Source organism: Myotis davidii, unplaced genomic scaffold, assembly GCF_000327345.1.
Source record: "Myotis davidii unplaced genomic scaffold, ASM32734v1 scaffold461, whole genome shotgun sequence".
Classification (NCBI taxonomy): domain Eukaryota; kingdom Metazoa; phylum Chordata; class Mammalia; order Chiroptera; family Vespertilionidae; genus Myotis; species Myotis davidii.
The window spans coordinates 3168584-3186662 of NW_006295825.1; the positions used below are offsets into that span (position 1 = coordinate 3168584).

Sequence of the window (18079 nt, forward strand, 5' to 3'; positions counted from 1 at the left end):
CCCCCCATTGAAAAAGACAACCCTGTACTCAGCCGCCAGCCCTTCTGCATGTGCCTCTGTACCTCTGTATTTTACTTCCGCACCACACCTCCTCTGAGTCTCGGTATGCTTTTTTCTTTCCTTCTAGTTGTAGAATTTCCACTCAGCCAGCCTTCCTGTGGTTCTGGATGATGTCCATTTCGTCTTTTAGTTGTATTTTTGAAGTGGTTGTGCGAGGCAGCAATCTCCAGTGTTTACCTATGCCACCATCTTCTTTTTAAATTTATTGATACTTGTTTTATGGTCCAGAATATGGTCTATTTGAAATATATTCCACGTGCACTTGGGAAAAGTGTGTATTGTGCTATTATTGAGTGGAATGTTCTATAAATTGTTTGTTAGGTCAGGTAGGTTTTTAGTATTATCTAAGTCAGGGGTCCTCAAACTTTTTAACAGGGGGCCAGTTCACTGTCCCTCAGACCGTTGGAGAGTCAAACTATAGTTTAAAAAAAAAACTATGAACAAATTCCTATGCACACTGCATATATCTTCAATTTTGAAGTAAAAAAACAAAACGGGAACAAATACAATATTTGTATTTGCATGTCACCTGCGGGCCGTAGTTTGAGGACCCCTGATCTAAGTCTTTGTTATTTTGGTTTTTGGTCTACTTATTCTATAAGTTACTGAGAAAGAGGTGTTAAAACGTCTGTTATAGTGGATTTGTCTATTTCCCCTTTAATTGATCAGTTTTTGTTTCATGTATTTTAAAGCCTTGTCTTTGGGTCCATAAAAATTTAGTATTCTTATGTCTTCCTAATGAATTGACCTCTTTATCATTATGTAATGACTCTTTTTATCCCTGGTATTATTTGCCCTTAAATCTGTTTTGTCGGGTATAAATATAGCCACTTCTAGTTTTTGTCATTAGTGTTGGGTGGTATATCTTTTCCCATCATTTTACTTTTAACTTATTTGTGTCTTTATATTTTAAGTGGTTTTCGGAAAGGCAGCCTATATTTAAGTCTTGCCTTTTAAAATCCAACCTGATGTTTTCTGCCTTTTAATTGGGGTAGATCATTGACATTTAGTGTGATTATTGGTATGGTTGGGCTTAAATTTACCATCTTTCTGTTTATCTCGCCTGTACTTTGTCCCCTTTGTCTACTTTCTTTGGATTAAATGATTTTTTAAAAATTTTATCTCCTTTGTTGGTTTATTATACTTCGTATTATATTTTTAGAATTCACTTTTAGGTTTATAGTATACACCTTTAATTGTCACAGTCTATCTTTAAGTAATGTTTTACCATTTCATGTATACTAACAGAATCTAACAACAGTGTGCTTTCATTTCCCTTTTCGCAGCCTTTGTACCTTTGTTGTAACACATTTAACTTCTACATATGTTATAAAGCCCCATAATACATTGTTATTATTTTTGCTGTAAACAGGCAATTATCTTTTAAGGAGATTAAAAAACATATATATCCTATCTAATAAAATAGAAAGATGGTAATTGGCGTACTACCGCTGCCCTTCCCATTGGCTAATCAGGGCGATATGCAAATTAACTGCCAGCCAAGAGGGCGGTTAACCGCCAACAAAGATGGCAGTTAATTGTCATACATAGGGGCAATGATTGGAAACACAGGTGGCAGGCAAGAGCCGGGAGGCACTGCCCCTGGCCCTGGATCGGAGAACCGCTGCCTTTGCCCTCCCCCCTGCCGGTGATCAGAGAAGCCGGAGGGGGGCAGGGAAGAGGCAGGCGCCCGCCTCTTCCCTGGCGGCCCCTACCAGGGATGAGCAATCCCGCAGCAGGAAAGGGCGGCCTGCAGCCAGCCCCCCTGTGCACCTAACTGCCCATGGGATTGCGGATGGGATCCCACAGCAGGAAAGGGGGGCCTGCAGGCAGCCTCCGTGTGTGCCTGCACGTGGGATTGCTGGGGCTATCACAGAGCAGGAAAGGATGGCCTGCAGCCAGCCCCTGTGTGTGCCTGCCCCTGGGTCACCGCTGCGATCCCGGAGCAGGAAAGAGCGGCCTCTAACCAGCCCCTATGTGCGCTGCCGGGTTCACGGAGCAGGAAAGGGGGGCCTGCAGCCAGCCCCCGTGTGCGCCTGCCCCTGGGCGCTGCTGCGATTCCAGAGCAGGAAAGGGCAGCCGGCAGCCAGCCCCTGTGTGCACCTTCCTGCCCATAAAATCGCCTATGCGATCTCACAGCGGAATAGGGTGGCCTCCAGCCAGCCCCCCTGTATGCCAATGCATGAGGTTTGTGTACTTAGGGGGTCCCTTAGCCCGGCCTGTGCCCTCTTGCAGTCCGGCACCCCTCAGGGGATGGCCTACTGATGGCCATCCGTAGCACTGCCATGGAGGCAGGAGGGGCCCCTGCCACCACCGCTGTGCTCGTCAGCTGTGAGCCTGGCTTCTGGGCTTCTGGCTGAGCTGCGCTCCCCCTGTGGGAGCACATTGACCACTAGGGGGCAGCTCCTGTGTTGAGCGTCTGCCCCTGGTGGTCAGTGCACATCATAGTGACTGGTCGTTTTGCCATTCTGTCAATTTGCATATTACTCTTTTATTATATAGAACTAGAGGCCCTCTCTTGCATGAAAATATGCTTAATTATTGAAAATGGCTAAAAGCAGAGCCTTAGGCCATAAGCCAACCCAGAGGTCATATTGGATGGATCACAGTCCCAGAAAGAATCTGGGAGACCTTTTAAGTTCTACCCCTTCAGAGAAGCCCAATGGCCTAAGGCCACACATCCAATTAGTAGCAGAGCTAGGACTGGATTCTGGCCCCTGGCCTTCTAGTCCAGATCCTGTTCTACTATGTAAGTGCTTCCCAGTGTGTATCCCATAGATGTTAATATTATGTCAAAAAAGAGTGCCATGGTCAAGTAAGTTCAGCAAACATTGGCTTAGAGAGAATTAAATGGGTTTACTTTCATTAGGATTTCTCAGAACCTTTAAAACACCATTGTTTATTGTGATCCTATAAGAGGAGAGATGATAAATCTTCCCAAATTACTTCATCCTAGAGCCCTTTTGTGGTGGAACGTCTGCGGAGCACACAGTAAGTCCTCACTTAACATTGTCAATAGGTTCTGTGACTTTAAGCAAAACGATGAACAAAACCAATTTTACCATAGGCTGATATAAACAGGAGTTACGTTCCTACAGCATCTTATCAACATAATGAAAAATTGAAACTGCTGTACTTGAAAACATGAGGCTATTCCTTGGCACTAAACCCTTATGTGTCCTGAGGAGCACGAGGCCTTGGACTAAAGACATGGGTGTGTATCTGCTAGACACTTTACTCTCTGGCCTTTATCACTATAAAAAAAAAATGCATACACCTTTATAATCTCACTTCCATAGAACGGGTATTAACACTGTTAAAAAAACAACTAAGTCAATGTGGATCAGGGTGGGGGTCCGCCCTGAGGTGCCTGGCCAGCCTGGATCAGGGGATGATGGCTGTTTGCAGCTGATCCACCACCTTCAGGGTGGGGGTCTACACTGGGGTGCCTGGCCAGTCTGGGTGAAGAGCTTGAGGGCTGTTTTCAGGCTGGGGATGACTGAAGCTCCCAACAGCTCCTTTTTTCCTTTTTTTTTTTTATTCTGGGCCAGCTTTAGCTTGAGGCTTGGCTCCAGCTCTTAGGCCTCCGCTGCTGAAAGTAGGTTTCTGGCCTTTGCATACAATGTTGCGAATCTGCTGGCTGATGTCCGGTGGTATTTGTTACAGTTTCTGAAATTGCCGGCTCAGAGGCCTGCAGCCGCAGGCGGGGAACGTTGGAGTCCTCCATCACTGAAGCAAGCAAGCCTCGTGTTAGTTTCAAACTGCCTGGCTGCCGGCCGCCATCTTGGCTGACAGTTAATTTGCATATCTCGCTGATTAGCCAATGAAAAGTGTAGCGGTTGTACGCCAGTTACCATGCTTCTCTTTTATTAGTGTAGATAGGATTATATTTACTCACATATTTACCAGTTCTGATATTCTTTATTCCTTTATGTAGATCCAGATTTCCGTCTGGTGTCATTTCTTTCTGCTTGAAAGACTTCCTTGTAGCGATTTGCTGGTGATGAATTATTTTGTCTCTTGTATGTCTGAAAGAGTTTATTTCACCTTAATTTTGAAAAATATTTTTACTGGTGTAGAATTCTAGATTGACAGGCATTATACCACATACCTGGCCTATAATCTTTAAAGTACCTAAGTGATTGAAGGATACTGAAGAGAAACATGAAAACTAAATAAATGCAAAGGGGATCCTAAAGTGGATCCTTTGCTGTGAAGAACATTACCTAGATTTTTGGTGAAACTGGAATGAGATATAGAATAGGTGATAATATTCTTAAGTTCCTGACTTTGATGATTGTGTTGTGGTTATGCAGGAGAATGTCCTTATTTGGAAGGAGGTACATATTAGCGTATTCAGGGAAGATTGTCTGAAAAAAAGTCTCAGATGGTTCAGGGGTGAAAGAATCCATTGTGCATTCTTGCAAATGTCTGTTAAGTATGAAATTTTTTGTAAGTAGGTAACTATTTCAAAATAAAATGTCTTACATTATTTCAGTAGTTTTATTTTGTATTAGCAGGTTTATCTTTATGAAAAACCATAATCTATAACAGGTTTAATCATAGTTAAACATTTAATGAATTCTTGCTAGAGTAAATTTTCGTTGAATTTGAACTACATTAAGAAACTTATAGTTACACGGAGAAGACTTTATTCATGTTATATAGTGATATTTAGGTCTTTACTTCTCTTTCTTTTGTCTCAGCCTTGTCAGACCCAAGCAGTAGACTTTCAACTTCTCCTCCTCCTCCAGCAATTGCAGTACCCTTGTTGGAAATGGGGTTCTCCCTCCGACAGATTGCCAAAGCCATGGAAGCCACAGGTAGAATAAGTTTTTATATGTCAGTATATACAGATATGAGAAACTTAACCTTATTAAGGGCAATATTTTTTTAAGAGGCCATAAAACTTGGTAAGATTTTTAACATCAGGTTTAGTTACAGTGACATCATAACAGACACTAGCATGAATAACTATTTTGCCCAAAGTCAGTATCAGACTTGTTTTTCCCCCTGTTCAGGTGCTCGAGGGGAGGCTGATGCCCAGAACATCACTGTCCTTGCCATGTGGATGATAGAGCACCCTGGGCATGAGGATGAGGAGGAGCCTCAGTCAGGCAGCACAGCAGACTCAAGGCATGGAGCAGCACTTCTAGGCAGTGCTGGGAAATCAAATGATCCCTGTTATTTGCAGTCACCAGGAGACATACCATCGGCTGATGCTGCTGAAATGGAGGAAGGCTTTAGTGAAAGGTGAAATTCCCATCCTCCATATTTCTGTTCAGTGTGTTATAAATGGTACCCCCAAAAGCCCCATTTGTTTCCCTTTTATAGGAGCTTTTAATGGTATGTACAGGTGATAGACATATATGAAAAGATGGACATTTTAGTTTTAAGTTAATGTTTCTATGAAGGGTAAGAATGACATAACCATTTTATCTTGAAGGGATGTTTTCAGGGAAAGAAGGAAAAAAATTTATATAAAATTGATCTGAAAAGAGGAAACTGAAAAATAATTTTCTTTCATATAGGTGATATGAAATACAATGTCCATTTTAATATTAGCAATTGATTTAATTAATGCATTTGATGGAAATGGACTTTTAAGCTTTTTTAACTCTTAAAATAGATTTATATTTTTATTCCTTAGTTTCTAATATCTGTACAATATACCCATTTTAAAATTTGTGATAATACCTAGCCCAAAATGATCTATAATATATTTTACAGTTCTTCCTAAAAATCTTCCTCCTTCATCACTTATGACTTTAAATCTTAACTTTTCATTTTAGCTCATGAAATCATATGGTTACCATGGTTTGCACCTTATGTAATATACAGACCTTTCTGACAAGATTAGTGAATATTTTTGTAATTTATTTTGAAATATTTGTTTCTCTTATGCAAGAATGCACAATCACTTTAATTTTTAAGTATTTAGAATTTAGTTAAGGCCATTGACCTCGTTTCAATTTGAACATGCATTAAGCATCATTTCATTGTTGGCATAATTCAAAATCATATAAAATTATTGCTCATGGCAATGTGACACATTTAAAACTTAGGATCTTTACCAGGGACAAAAGATATGTTTCAAAGTTTTATAACTATATTTTATTCTCGGTAATATTTGGAGAAAAAAGTACCCTCACAAGCAAGCACGCACCTTTGCTTTCTATTAATGATCATTTTTAAAAATCCATGTTGCTTTCAAACTTACACTTACAGCCCTGATAATCTGGATCATACAGAGAATGCAGCTTCTGGTAGTGGACCACCAACTAGGGGTCGTTCAGCAGTAACACGACGGCACAAGTTTGATTTAGCTGCTCGCACATTGCTAGCAAGAGCAGGTAATTACATGTTTCACATCCTTCTCTTGGTTATAATATTATATAGCTTGCTTTTATATTTTAAAGTAAATGTAAAAGGAACGGTACAGGCAATGTAAACTAATGATACTAAGTACTCAGTTCCTCCACATTAACAGTGACTATTTTCATATTATTTTCAGTGTATTTACATAGTTTCCAAAAATTGAAACCACAGTATACATTCATAGATTTATTTTTAAGTTCCCTGAGGGTGCAGAAGGACTGGTTACTTTTAGACACTGAGAAATTTCATAAATGCTCTCTGTGGTTTAGCAACTTACAATTTAAGAAGTGAAGATGCACATTTAAAATTTAATATTAATAGTGAGAACGAGCTGAAAAAGTACACAGTACCAAAGAAGTAGGCACTGGCTTTTCTGATGTACTCTGTGGACCTTAGGGCTTCATTACTAGGTAAGACCCTAGATAAGCAAAAATAGATTTCCTCATTAAATTAAAAAATACTTCTAGGATTGTGTTCTGGAGGGTAAGTTATAGAGAACCTATTTTCCAAATTAAATAATGAGGTACATAATTTGTCAAAACAGAGTTTGATCCTTGAAATATTAAAATATAGTGATTCCATGATTTATGGGAACAGAAGGAAGTTCTAAAAAATATAGGATGTATAGTTAATATACAATATAATGAAGAGACCGATGTAAAAAAATAAACCTAAAGGAACAATAACAGCCCACATTCTTGGGTGTTTTTTATTTAACAAACGTCATGAAGTATTTTACACGGATTATCTTATTTAAACCTATCAAGAGCCCTGCCAGGCGTGAGTGCTGTTGTCCTCATTTTACAGAAGAGGAAGCAAAATTGATAGGTATAATTTTATGTTTATGGTCTGGAATCCAATAAGTCAGCTGAGATAGGCTCTCACCTGCATGCATGGCAATTAAGAATTGGCACAATATTCAGAATTATTTTATACATGCAAATAAAATACCTTTTTTGTTTTGTTCTGAGCGGGGTTATACCGCTCTGTGCAGGCCCACAGGAATCAAAGTCGGAGAGAAGGAATATCTTTGCAGCAAGACCCAGGGGCATTGTATGACTTTAATTTAGATGAGGAATTGGAAATTGATCTTGATGATGAAGCAATGGAAGCAATGTTTGGACAAGACCTGACCAGTGAAAATGATATTCTGGGAATGTGGATCCCAGAGGTACTGGATTGGCCTACCTGGGTGTGTGTGACTGCAGCGGGGGCTGCTCTGACTTATTTTCCTGCCCTCTTGTTTATGCAGCTTACTAATAACAGCCTTGCGTAGAGTTGTAACACGGAAAAGTTTTACATCTCATCCTAAAGTTTGGGGCTCTAATGGTTAATATTACTTTCATACTTGCAAACTAATAAGAAAAAGTCTCTCTTTTTGCTATTTCTGTGCGATTTTATTGCTTCTCTCTCTAGACTAGATGAATAGAGCTGTATTATCGTAATATTTGAATTTAATATCAAAGATAGATTACAAAACAGGCATCAGGTCTCAGTTGACTGCTGGGTATATAACATGGCTGCTGTTTTCACTTTGCTATCTGAATGCATGCTCTTCTCCTTCAGGTTTCATTTAATCACTGTTAATGCCTCATTCTAGGAACCAGTGCCACCTAGATCTTATAAATACCTCTATCCAGGGTCAGGGTACGTGGTGGGTTTGTATGTTTACATTATGCTTTTATAGCAGTGAAACTGAAAAGTTCACAGGTGTAAGTCCTACAGGAAAGAGCATCTACCACAGTGGTTCTCAACCTTCCTAATGCTGTGACCCCTTAATACACTTCCTCAAGTTGTGGTGACCCCCAACCATAAAATTATTTTCGTTGCTACTTCATAACTGTCATTTTGCTACTGTTATGAATCATAATATAAATATCTGATATGCAAATTGAACATAATTAAAGCATAGTGATTAATCACAAAAACAATATGTAATTATATATGTGTTTTCTGATGGTCTTAGGCGACCCCTATTTCTCCCAAGGACTTTTCTGACCTCCAAAGGGGTTGCGACCCACAGGTTGAGAACCGCTGATCTACCCTGTTAGGTTAATAAGATAAATGAATCCTAATAACTTCTTAGAAATTCAGAAAATAGATATGCATGTTATGACTAGATTAAAGAAAGTAATTTTCATTAGAGGGATTTAAAAAAAATCATTTGAGCTGGGGCAGATGGTCATTTTTATTAACTCTCTTTTCAGTAGGATAGTCAGTTACTTTTATTAGAGGAATGGCAAAAAAAAAACACTTCAAGATTGTATGATGTGAATTTGGATTTGAAAGAAATTTCTTATATAGCATTAATGAACGTATTGCAAATATTCCAGCATAAGTAAATAAAATAGTTAACTTAATGTCAATAATCTGTTGACCTCTTCTTAATTTTATGTTAAATTGACTAATAATTTGATATGTAATCATTTGTGCAGCATGTTTGTGAGTCTGAAGACAGGGAAGAAGTGGTGGTGTGTGAACTGTGTGAATGCAGTGTTGTCAGCTTCAATCAGCACATGAAGAGAAATCACCCAGGCTGTGGGCGCAGTGCAAACCGCCAGGGCTACCGCAGCAATGGCTCCTATGTTGATGGCTGGTTTGGTGGTGAATGTGGGAGCGGAAATCCATACTACCTGCTCTGTGGCAGCTGCAGGGAAAAGTACTTAGCCCTGAAGACCAAATCCAAGACCACAAGTTCTGAAAGGTACCTTGAAATTATATGGAGATCCAGTCCCCCTGAATGATAGTCTCTCTCATTAAAGACATGGGAATAGTAGCTTTTTTCATGTTAGGAGTTACTTTTTAACATTTCCTAAAGTCCTGTGATTGCTGGATTGGGAGCAGGAAGGATGGTGGAGGTTGAAGAATTCATGTTCCTGACAGAGCTGGGGACCTGTAGTCCAGGAACAGTGGTTTATCAGCAGGTCCTTCACTGGCGTTCATGTTACCTTTGACTTGTTGACAAATTGTGGGTAGGATCCTTGCCTTAACCTTTTGGAAGCTTACGGTCAGTTTTTTTAATTGATATTTTTCACTATATTTTTGGATATCTTAAGATCTTTTCCTTCATGAAAAGAAGATTGTTCATATTAAATGAGCTTCCATGAAAATATTATCTCTTTATATCCTTGAATAGCAATTAACCTCTAGTGAGTAGGGTTTTTGACTATTAAAATCTATAATGTATTCTGGAAGAGGTTTTGATTTAAAAAGTTGTAGGTGACCTGGAAATATCCCCAGTAATTATTGAAATAGTCACTGATTTTGTAAGTAAGTGTGTACTACCTATATATCAGTGGTTTTAAAAAAAAAAAAATTATTATTGCCCTAACCGGGCTGGCTCAGTGGATAAAGCGTCAGCCTGTGGACTAAAGGGTCCTAGGTTCGGTTCCGGCCAAGGGCATGTTCCTTGGTTGCGGGCGCTCCCCAGTGGGGGGTGTGCAGGAGGCAGCTGGTCAATGATTCTCTCTCATCATTGATGTTTCTCTCTCTCTCCCTCTCCCTTCTCTCTAAAATCAACAAAATATATTCCACTGAGCCAAACCGGTTAGGACATAGTACATATATATATCAATGATTTTTATTACATTAGCCCATAACATGAAATACACTTCTTTATTTTGTGTTGGTTTATTAATGACCTTTTAAAATGTTCTAATGACTTAATTTGCATTTTTGGGTACTAACTGTTTTATGTAAAAACACACTGTTCTTCATATTTGGTGCAGGTACAAGGGACAAGCTCCAGATCTAATTGGCAAGCAGGACAGTGTATATGAAGGTAGTTGTTTTGAGAGCTTCTTTATTTTACATGTATTTTTATGTATACCTTCTGCTTAACATCTGGTTACTTAAATTTACCTTCATGTGTTTGTATTTATGTACATGTTAACTTAAATTGTCCCTAAAAAGCTCAAGATAGTTTGATAGCATCAGGCCTAGTTTTAAAAAGTTAAAGGAAAACAACCTGGTTGAAATACTAGTTTTACCGCAAAATGTGAATTTCTGTGTGGCATTTGTTTTCAAAGTAGAAGAAGTGTATATACATGTTCAATATCCTTGTTGAGGAAAGTAAAAAAAAAAAAATTGAAGCAAGCATCAGTTTATCTAGAGCATTCATTTACTTGAAACAATTATTTCCTAATGATTATGGACAGGGTTAAGAACTCTTTGTTGATCCTATAACAATATTTTTTTATTAGTTGAAACCTTCCTTACCAGCTGTAACATTTGCTATTGCCTTGGCTGGGGAGAAGTCAATGGGGAAAAAAGGAGACTTATTGTAATACTTTTAACAATAAAGAATTAAGGGGAAAAAAAATAAATGGATTTGACTGCTTTGACTGCCTTTCCCATCTAGTCTCCCTATACCTTAGGAGAGCAGTTTGTCAGCTCACCAGAAGATGGTGCCATAGTACATTTTGTGGGCACTGGACTTTTAGTTCATCTGCATCTTAGACATATCTTACAATAACAATTGCTAGCAGAGTCATATCATGTTTATATTCACATACTATACATATGTTTATTTAAATTCCAGAAGACTGGGACATGTTGGATGTTGATGAAGATGAAAAGCTAACGGGTGAAGAAGAATTTGAATTACTTGCTGGACCACTTGGTTTAAATGATCGACGTATTGTACCAGAACCAGTTCAGTTCCCTGACAGTGATCCATTGGGAGCATCAGTAGCAATGGTTACAGCCACCAACAGTATGGAAGAGACTCTGATGCAAATAGGTAAATTGACATGCTAATTGGCATGGATTTCATAGAGTCTATATTTATTTATTTTTTAGATAAATAATAAGACGGTAAAGGTAAATAATAAGAATAAGGATTCAACATTTTCTCACCCCATCAAGTGTTTTGAGCCAGTTGTTTTAACATATTTTGAAGGTATTATACAATATTAAGGTTTGATGTTTGTGGTTTTTATGAAATAGTGAAGTGTTAAAAAATTGATAAAATATAAGATTTTTTTAAAAACTCTGTGATAAGAGAATCCTGGAACTGATTAGAAACTATTTTGCCAACTTTTTTTTATTTAGGTGCGAGGGTGTGGTAACTTTGCTATAGGGAATACAGAATAAAGAATTGGAACAGTATTGATGACGCTTTATGTGTAAAAAGCATGCTTTTAAAACCATGTCTTTTCTGTATTTGTTAATATCAGTAGATGTGATACATGAGCAAAATAAAACCAAAATATTCTAAGAAGCATGTTTCTTTTACAATAGACTAGAGGCCTGGTGCACAAATTTGTGCCCAGGTGGGGTCCCCAGGCCTTGCTTGCAATCAGGGCTGATCGGGGCTGTCTCATCCAGTCCCAATAAGGGCCTGCTGGCCAGGGAGAGCCACGAGTTGTTGGCAGGCCGGCCGGCCGGGGAGGGGACAGGGGACCAGGGGAGGTTGGCTGGCTATGGGAGGTTGGCTGTGGAAGCACACTGACCACCAGGGGGCAGCTTCTGCATTGAGCATCTGCCCCTTGGTGGTCAGAGCACGTCATAGCGACTGGTCAACTGGTCATTCCAGCTGTAATGGTTGCTTAGGCATACACACACACACACACACACACACACACACACACACAGTGGGGCCTTGACTTACAAGTTTAATTGGTTCCAAGACCAAGCTAGTTAAGCCTACAGGCCTGGTTGACCCCCGCTGCCTGCCCCTGCTGGTCCAGTCCCTCCTAACTGCCCTCCCCTGCTGGCCTGGTTGCCCCTAACTGCCCTCCCCTGCAGGCCTGGTCCCCCCAACTTCCCTCCCCTGCAGGCCTGATCGCCCACAACTGCCCTCCTCTGCGGGCCATCTTGTGGTGGCCATCTTTGACCACATGGAGGCAGCCATCTTGTGTGTTGGAGTGTTGGTCAATTTGCATATTACCTCTTTATTATATAGGATAGATTATTGATTTAGAAATATCTATTTCTCCCAAGGACTTTTCTGATTAACAAAGTTCCAGATGAGCAAAACACTTTCGTTTTCTGTATTTCCTTGCAACCTGGAACCTAGAAAATTTGCAGTAGTCCAGATACTTTTTTCTTACCATGTTGAGAACTAAACAAAATCTTGTTTTTCAGGTTGCCATGGCTCGGTAGAAAAGAGTTCCTCTGGGAGAATAACATTAGGTGAGCAGGCAGCTGCCTTAGCAAACCCTCACGACCGAGTGGTGGCTTTAAGGAGAGTGACTGCTGCTGCTCAGGTACTTCTGTCCAGAACCATGGTCATGAGAGCGCTGTCTCTTCTCTCAGTCAGGTAGGTGTTAGTTTGTGTCAGGTTATGCTAAGTTAGCTTCAAGAATATGTTAGACTGGAGTCTGCTATTGTTGGGAGAATGAGATAGAATTTTTAGAAACTTAATATCTACTATTAAATGACACAAGTTGGACAAAGTAATCATTGCTATTTATTCATTCAGTCATTCAGTTAATACTTGGCACTTCTTAAGTAGAAAATAATGCCATTATAATAACTGAGTCAACTGCAAACATTTTATTATCTGAAATGGGAAACTCAGACTGTTGATCCATTTGGTACAAGGTAGAAATAAAAGATCAAATGAGTTTTTCTGCAGAATTAATCAACTCTGTAGCTAAGTCAACCTGCAGATTCCATCATGAAGATTTGCCATATTCATACTATGGAGTATAATGTTAAAAAAGGGAACAGAGCCAAAGAGTACCTGAAAGTCATCCATTTAAGAAATGGTTAAGCTAGGGTATTTGACTGTCATTGAAGATAGACGGACCCTGAAAAAAACTCAAAATAAAATTTAGATAAGACTATGTGGTATTGGCTTAAGAATAGACAATTTGGACAGTGCTAGAGAAGAGTTCAGAATCTGACCCAAATATATAAACACTTGATTTATGGATTGATTTATTACAGTGTTTATACTGCAGAGCAATGAGGAAAGGATGGTCTTTTCAATAACCTGGGCTAAGTCAGATGGTTTACTCATACTATAAAACAAATATTTCCAAGTGATTCTTCCATCTAAATGTAAAATGTAAATCAATAGTTCTATAAGGTAACAGAGGAAGAACTTATTCTTGATTTTGGGACAGGCAGAGATTTCTTAAGCAAGTCACAAAAGACATTCACCATAAAGAAAAAGATTGATATATTGGACTGCATTAAAAAAGAACTTCTGTTCAGCAAAAGTCAGAAAGTTTTTTAAAAAGTCACTAAATGGGAGAAGATATTAGCAATGCATATAACCAACAGAATATATAAAGAATTCCTGTAAATCAATAAGATGAAGACTTACCCCCAAAATGGGCAAAATACCAAATAATACAAAAGAGGGTCTCCAAATGGCCAATGAACATGAAAGATGAATTGTTCAACCTCATTAGTTTTCAGAAAAATGAAAACCAATGAGATACTACTACATACCCACCAAACTGACTAAACTTTAAAACACTGAGGGAACAAGGTGAGTATGAGGATGTGGAACACTTAATGCTCTTATACACTGCTGGTGAGGAAATAAATTGGTACAACTACTTTGAAAAACTGTCTGATGGTACAGTACCAACTGAAGGTGAATATTAACACATTCCATGACCCAGACATTCACTTCTGGGTATACATCCAACAGAAATGCTGACATATGTACACCAAAGACATAAGCAAGAACAAACACAGCAGCACTATCATAATAGCACTGTGCTGGAAATCACCTGATTACTATCTGTATGGATAAATTAGTTGCGGTACATTTTATTTATATGTCAATGAAAATGAATAACCACTTCTGTGATGTAACAACATGGATGAATCTGTTACAAGTAGTGTTGTACAAAAGAAGCCAGACACAAAAGAATACTTTATTATTTTAGTTATACAAAGCTCAAAAACAAGTCTGACTGATTTATGGCTTTAGAAGTGAGGATAGTGGTTACTTTAGGGGGCCCAGTGACTGAGAAGGGCCCAAGTATGCTTCTGAGGACCTGGCAATGTTCTCTTCTTGATCTGGAAGTTGCATGTGTTTGTTCAGTTTGTGAAAATTCATGATTTGTGAACATTCCTGTATGTTATACTTTAGTAATTCAGTTATTCTTCAAGTATACATCAATGTATTTTTTTTAAGCTTCAGTAACAGTTTCTAGCATACGTAATATTTTTGGACATCTCTTAAGAAATGTATGATTAGTGATAGTGCAGCATGCCTTTAATTTTGTTTTTTGTACTATGGATGATATGTAGGACTCCAAACAGTCCCTTAAGAAAACTTCTATCTTTATCCATCTGAAGTGTTTTTCTTTCCTGACAGTGGTTCCAGTTGTAGCCTGGCTGCTGGTCTTGAATCTCTGGGGCTTACAGATATCCGAACGCTGGTTCGATTAATGTGCTTGGCTGCAGCAGGGAGAGCTGGCCTCTCTACCAGCCCTTCTGCCATGGGAAGCACCACAGAACGCTCACGAGGTGGGCACAGCAAAGCCAACAAACCCATCTCTTGCCTGGCCTATCTGAGCACAGCAGTGGGATGTCTGGCATCAAACACACCTAGTGCTGCAAAACTCCTAGTGCAGTTGTGTACACAGGTAAGCTAGTTTCCAGTGCTTTTCTAGTTGCTTTGCTTATTTCTAACTGATTCTTAAAAGAGCCTTTTGAGATAAAATCTTTGTTCCAAAGTTATATGTAAAAATTAAACCTATTTGTTCCAATTGCCTCTTCAGAACTTGATTTCTGCTGCAACAGGTGTAAATCTAACTACAGTTGATGATCCAATTCAGCGAAAGTTTCTACCCAGCTTTCTCCGAGGAATTGCTGAAGAAAATAAGCTTGTGACCTCCCCAAACTTTGTTGTAACTCAGGCCCTTGTGGCATTACTAGCAGACAAGGGGGCCAAACTGAGACCTAACTATGATAAGTCAGAAGTTGAAAAGAAAGGTAACTTTCATACTATTTAATTTATGCAATCTTCTAATTGATTTGTATGATCTAATCAGTTTGATTAATGTTTTTTAAAAATGAGTTTTTCATTGCTCTATATGGTGAATTACATAACATGTATACTTAAGTTTAGATCATAAAAGTACATGAATACTTTTTCAATGTGCATGAAAATAAATACTAGAAAACATACCAAATTAGTCTTGTTTGATTAGATTATTTTTATTAGATTATGGTTTCAGTCAACATAGATCAGTGATTTTCAACCTTTTTCATCTTATGGCATGCACCAACTAATTACTAAAATTCTGTGGCACACCAAAAAATATGTTTTTTGCTGATCTGACAAAAATAATAGATATAATTTTGATTCATTCACATGGAACAGCTATTGTGTGGGCTGTTGTCATTCTTTTTATTTGACTAAGGGAAAAGAGGTCAGTGCCCCTGACTAAATAGTCAGGTATTGCATGTTATAAAAATTCTTGCAGCACACCAGTGTGTCATGACACACTGGTTGAAAAATCACTGCCATAGATGATAACCCTGATAGGTTTTCTTAATAAAATTTAGATAATGGCAGTACTGTTTTTCTCTGTCTTAGGACGGTAACGCTTTGAAAGGAGTACTTAATCACTGCTGTATACCTTTCTTTTTATAAAGACCATGTGGTCAAGAGAAATGGGCCTTAGGATCTCAATCCAGTCCCTTGACTCTGTTAAGGTCACTTTTGAGCAGCAAAGGCCGAATTCTTATTTTTTAGGGCATGCTGCCTTTGCCCTAGCCTTAAAATTATTTTTGCTGCATTCTTAGTCTGTGTGTCTTTAGAATAAAGACTATTTATTGATTGATGAATATAAATGTACATTTTCAGTGAATCAGATTTCTTATAGAGTTTGATGAGATAAATGTTTATTATTTCTTGTATGCATTAGTTAGTGAAATGATTGCTTGCAAAAGTGCTAGTTATTAAAAGATATGGGTTAACCCATTTTTGTTTGTTCACTACCACCAGCTCTCACCGGGGTATCATTTCATTGTTTTGTTTAAGCAGGTTTAACTGCTCAATTGTATGTCCATCCTTCCTATGATCCTTCTGCTGTAGGCCCTCTGGAGCTGGCTAATGCCCTGGCAGCTTGCTGCCTGTCCTCCAGGCTGTCCTCACAGCATAGGCAATGGGCTGCTCAACAGCTTGTACGCACTCTTGCTGCACACGACCGTGACAACCAAACTACTCCACAAACACTTGCTGATATGGGAGGAGATCTCAGAAAATGTTCCTTTATCAAGTTGGAGGCTCATCAGAACAGAGTATGTATTTTGAGTCCCAAGTGTGCTGATTGCTTTATGTAAGATAAAATAGTTTCTGCCCTTCTCAAAGAGCTCAAAGTTTATACATCTCTTCTTCCCCCCGTCCCCCGCCCCCGCACCACACACACAAAATTATCAATATTTATCTGGTAGTTACCAACTCTCTCTGTATGTTGGTTTGATATAATATTATACAAACAGGAAAATCAGATGGTGGATAAGAAGAAAACCAAAGAAATAGCCTCATAAGAGATTAAGGCTTATACATGCAAGAGGAAAAGACATTGGCCTCACTGTTTCAATATAACCCACTGGGCCTTTGAGCAGTGACAAGGGCAGTTTAGGAAATGAAGACTGGCTTCTGTTCACTAATTTTAAAATCACTTCTTGCCTGGCTGGTGTGGTTCAGTGATTGAGAATCAATCTGTGTACCAGGAGGTTCTGGTTCAATTCCTGGTCAGGGCACATACCTGGGTTGTAGGCTCAATCCCCAGTACAGGGCATGCAGGAGGGCACAGATCAATGATTCTCTCTCATCATTGATGTTTTTATTTCTCTCTCCTCCCTTCCTCTCTGAAATCAATAAAAAAATATATTTTAAGAAATGACTTCTTAGTATGTGTTATTTGATAAAACATACAAATATGTTGCAGTATTTATGCTTCATTGAATTAAATAGACGTGTTTTTAAATTAAATAAACATGTTTAATAAAGATTTCAACAGGTTTCAGATAACAAATGATTTGGTGCATAGTACTTTAAAGCTATACTTTAAATAGGTGTGTATTCATAAGCTAATTAGAAAAGAATGAGACCATGCCTATTGCATTATAACATGGATACTTTCTTTTACAATTTCATGATAGATTTTTTTTTAATTTGATAGAACTTTTTCAAATGACAGAATCATTTGGATTAAAACTTGCTCAAATATTGCTGGACATTTTCACCTTTTCTAGGTAATGACGTGTGTTTGGTGTAATAAAAAAGGACTCTTGGCTACAAGTGGCAATGATGGCACCATCCGGGTGTGGAATGTTACCAAGAAGCAGTATTCACTGCAACAGACCTGTGTGTTCAACAGATTGTGAGTGCTAACATGACCTTTCTTGTGCAACATCTAAAGTAAGAGAATTCTAAACATGCTGTATTTTGGTTGTGTTTATCTAATCAAACTGTCACTAAAATTTTTTGCAGTTTTTTTAGAATAGTCTTACTATATCCCCAATGTGTGTTTTTAAATATTCAGAACTAGAGGCCCGGTGCACGAATTCATGCACCAGTGGGGTACCCTCAGCCTGGCCTGCGGGATTGGGCCAAAACTGGCTCTCTGATACCCCCTGAGGGGTCCCAGATTGCAAGAGGGCGCAGGCCAGGCCGAGGGACCCCCACTGGTGCACAATCAGGGCGTGGGAGGTTGGC

General features: G+C 38.8%; 1 protein-coding gene across 16 annotated transcripts in view; it reads left to right on the forward strand.

Annotated features, from left to right (window-relative positions):
* Positions 1 to 18079, forward strand: part of HERC1 (HECT and RLD domain containing E3 ubiquitin protein ligase family member 1) — a 172472-nt gene that overhangs the window by 114914 nt on the left and 39479 nt on the right. For 12 of the 16 annotated variants that reach the window (XM_015568536.1, XM_015568535.1, XM_015568534.1 and 9 more), the window contains 12 exons: positions 4767 to 4883; positions 5082 to 5313; positions 6289 to 6413; positions 7410 to 7630; positions 8874 to 9142; positions 10167 to 10219; positions 10979 to 11179; positions 12526 to 12700; positions 14723 to 14993; positions 15129 to 15342; positions 16397 to 16656; positions 17617 to 17744. In XM_015568536.1, the coding sequence (XP_015424022.1) occupies positions 4767 to 4883; positions 5082 to 5313; positions 6289 to 6413; positions 7410 to 7630; positions 8874 to 9142; positions 10167 to 10219; positions 10979 to 11179; positions 12526 to 12700; positions 14723 to 14993; positions 15129 to 15342; positions 16397 to 16656; positions 17617 to 17744 (2266 nt within the window). The remainder of the gene's footprint in view (positions 1 to 4766; positions 4884 to 5081; positions 5314 to 6288; positions 6414 to 7409; positions 7631 to 8873; positions 9143 to 10166; positions 10220 to 10978; positions 11180 to 12525; positions 12701 to 14722; positions 14994 to 15128; positions 15343 to 16396; positions 16657 to 17616; positions 17745 to 18079) is intronic. The other 4 variants (XM_006770796.2, XM_006770797.2, XM_006770791.2 and 1 more) reach the window with 3 other exon arrangements.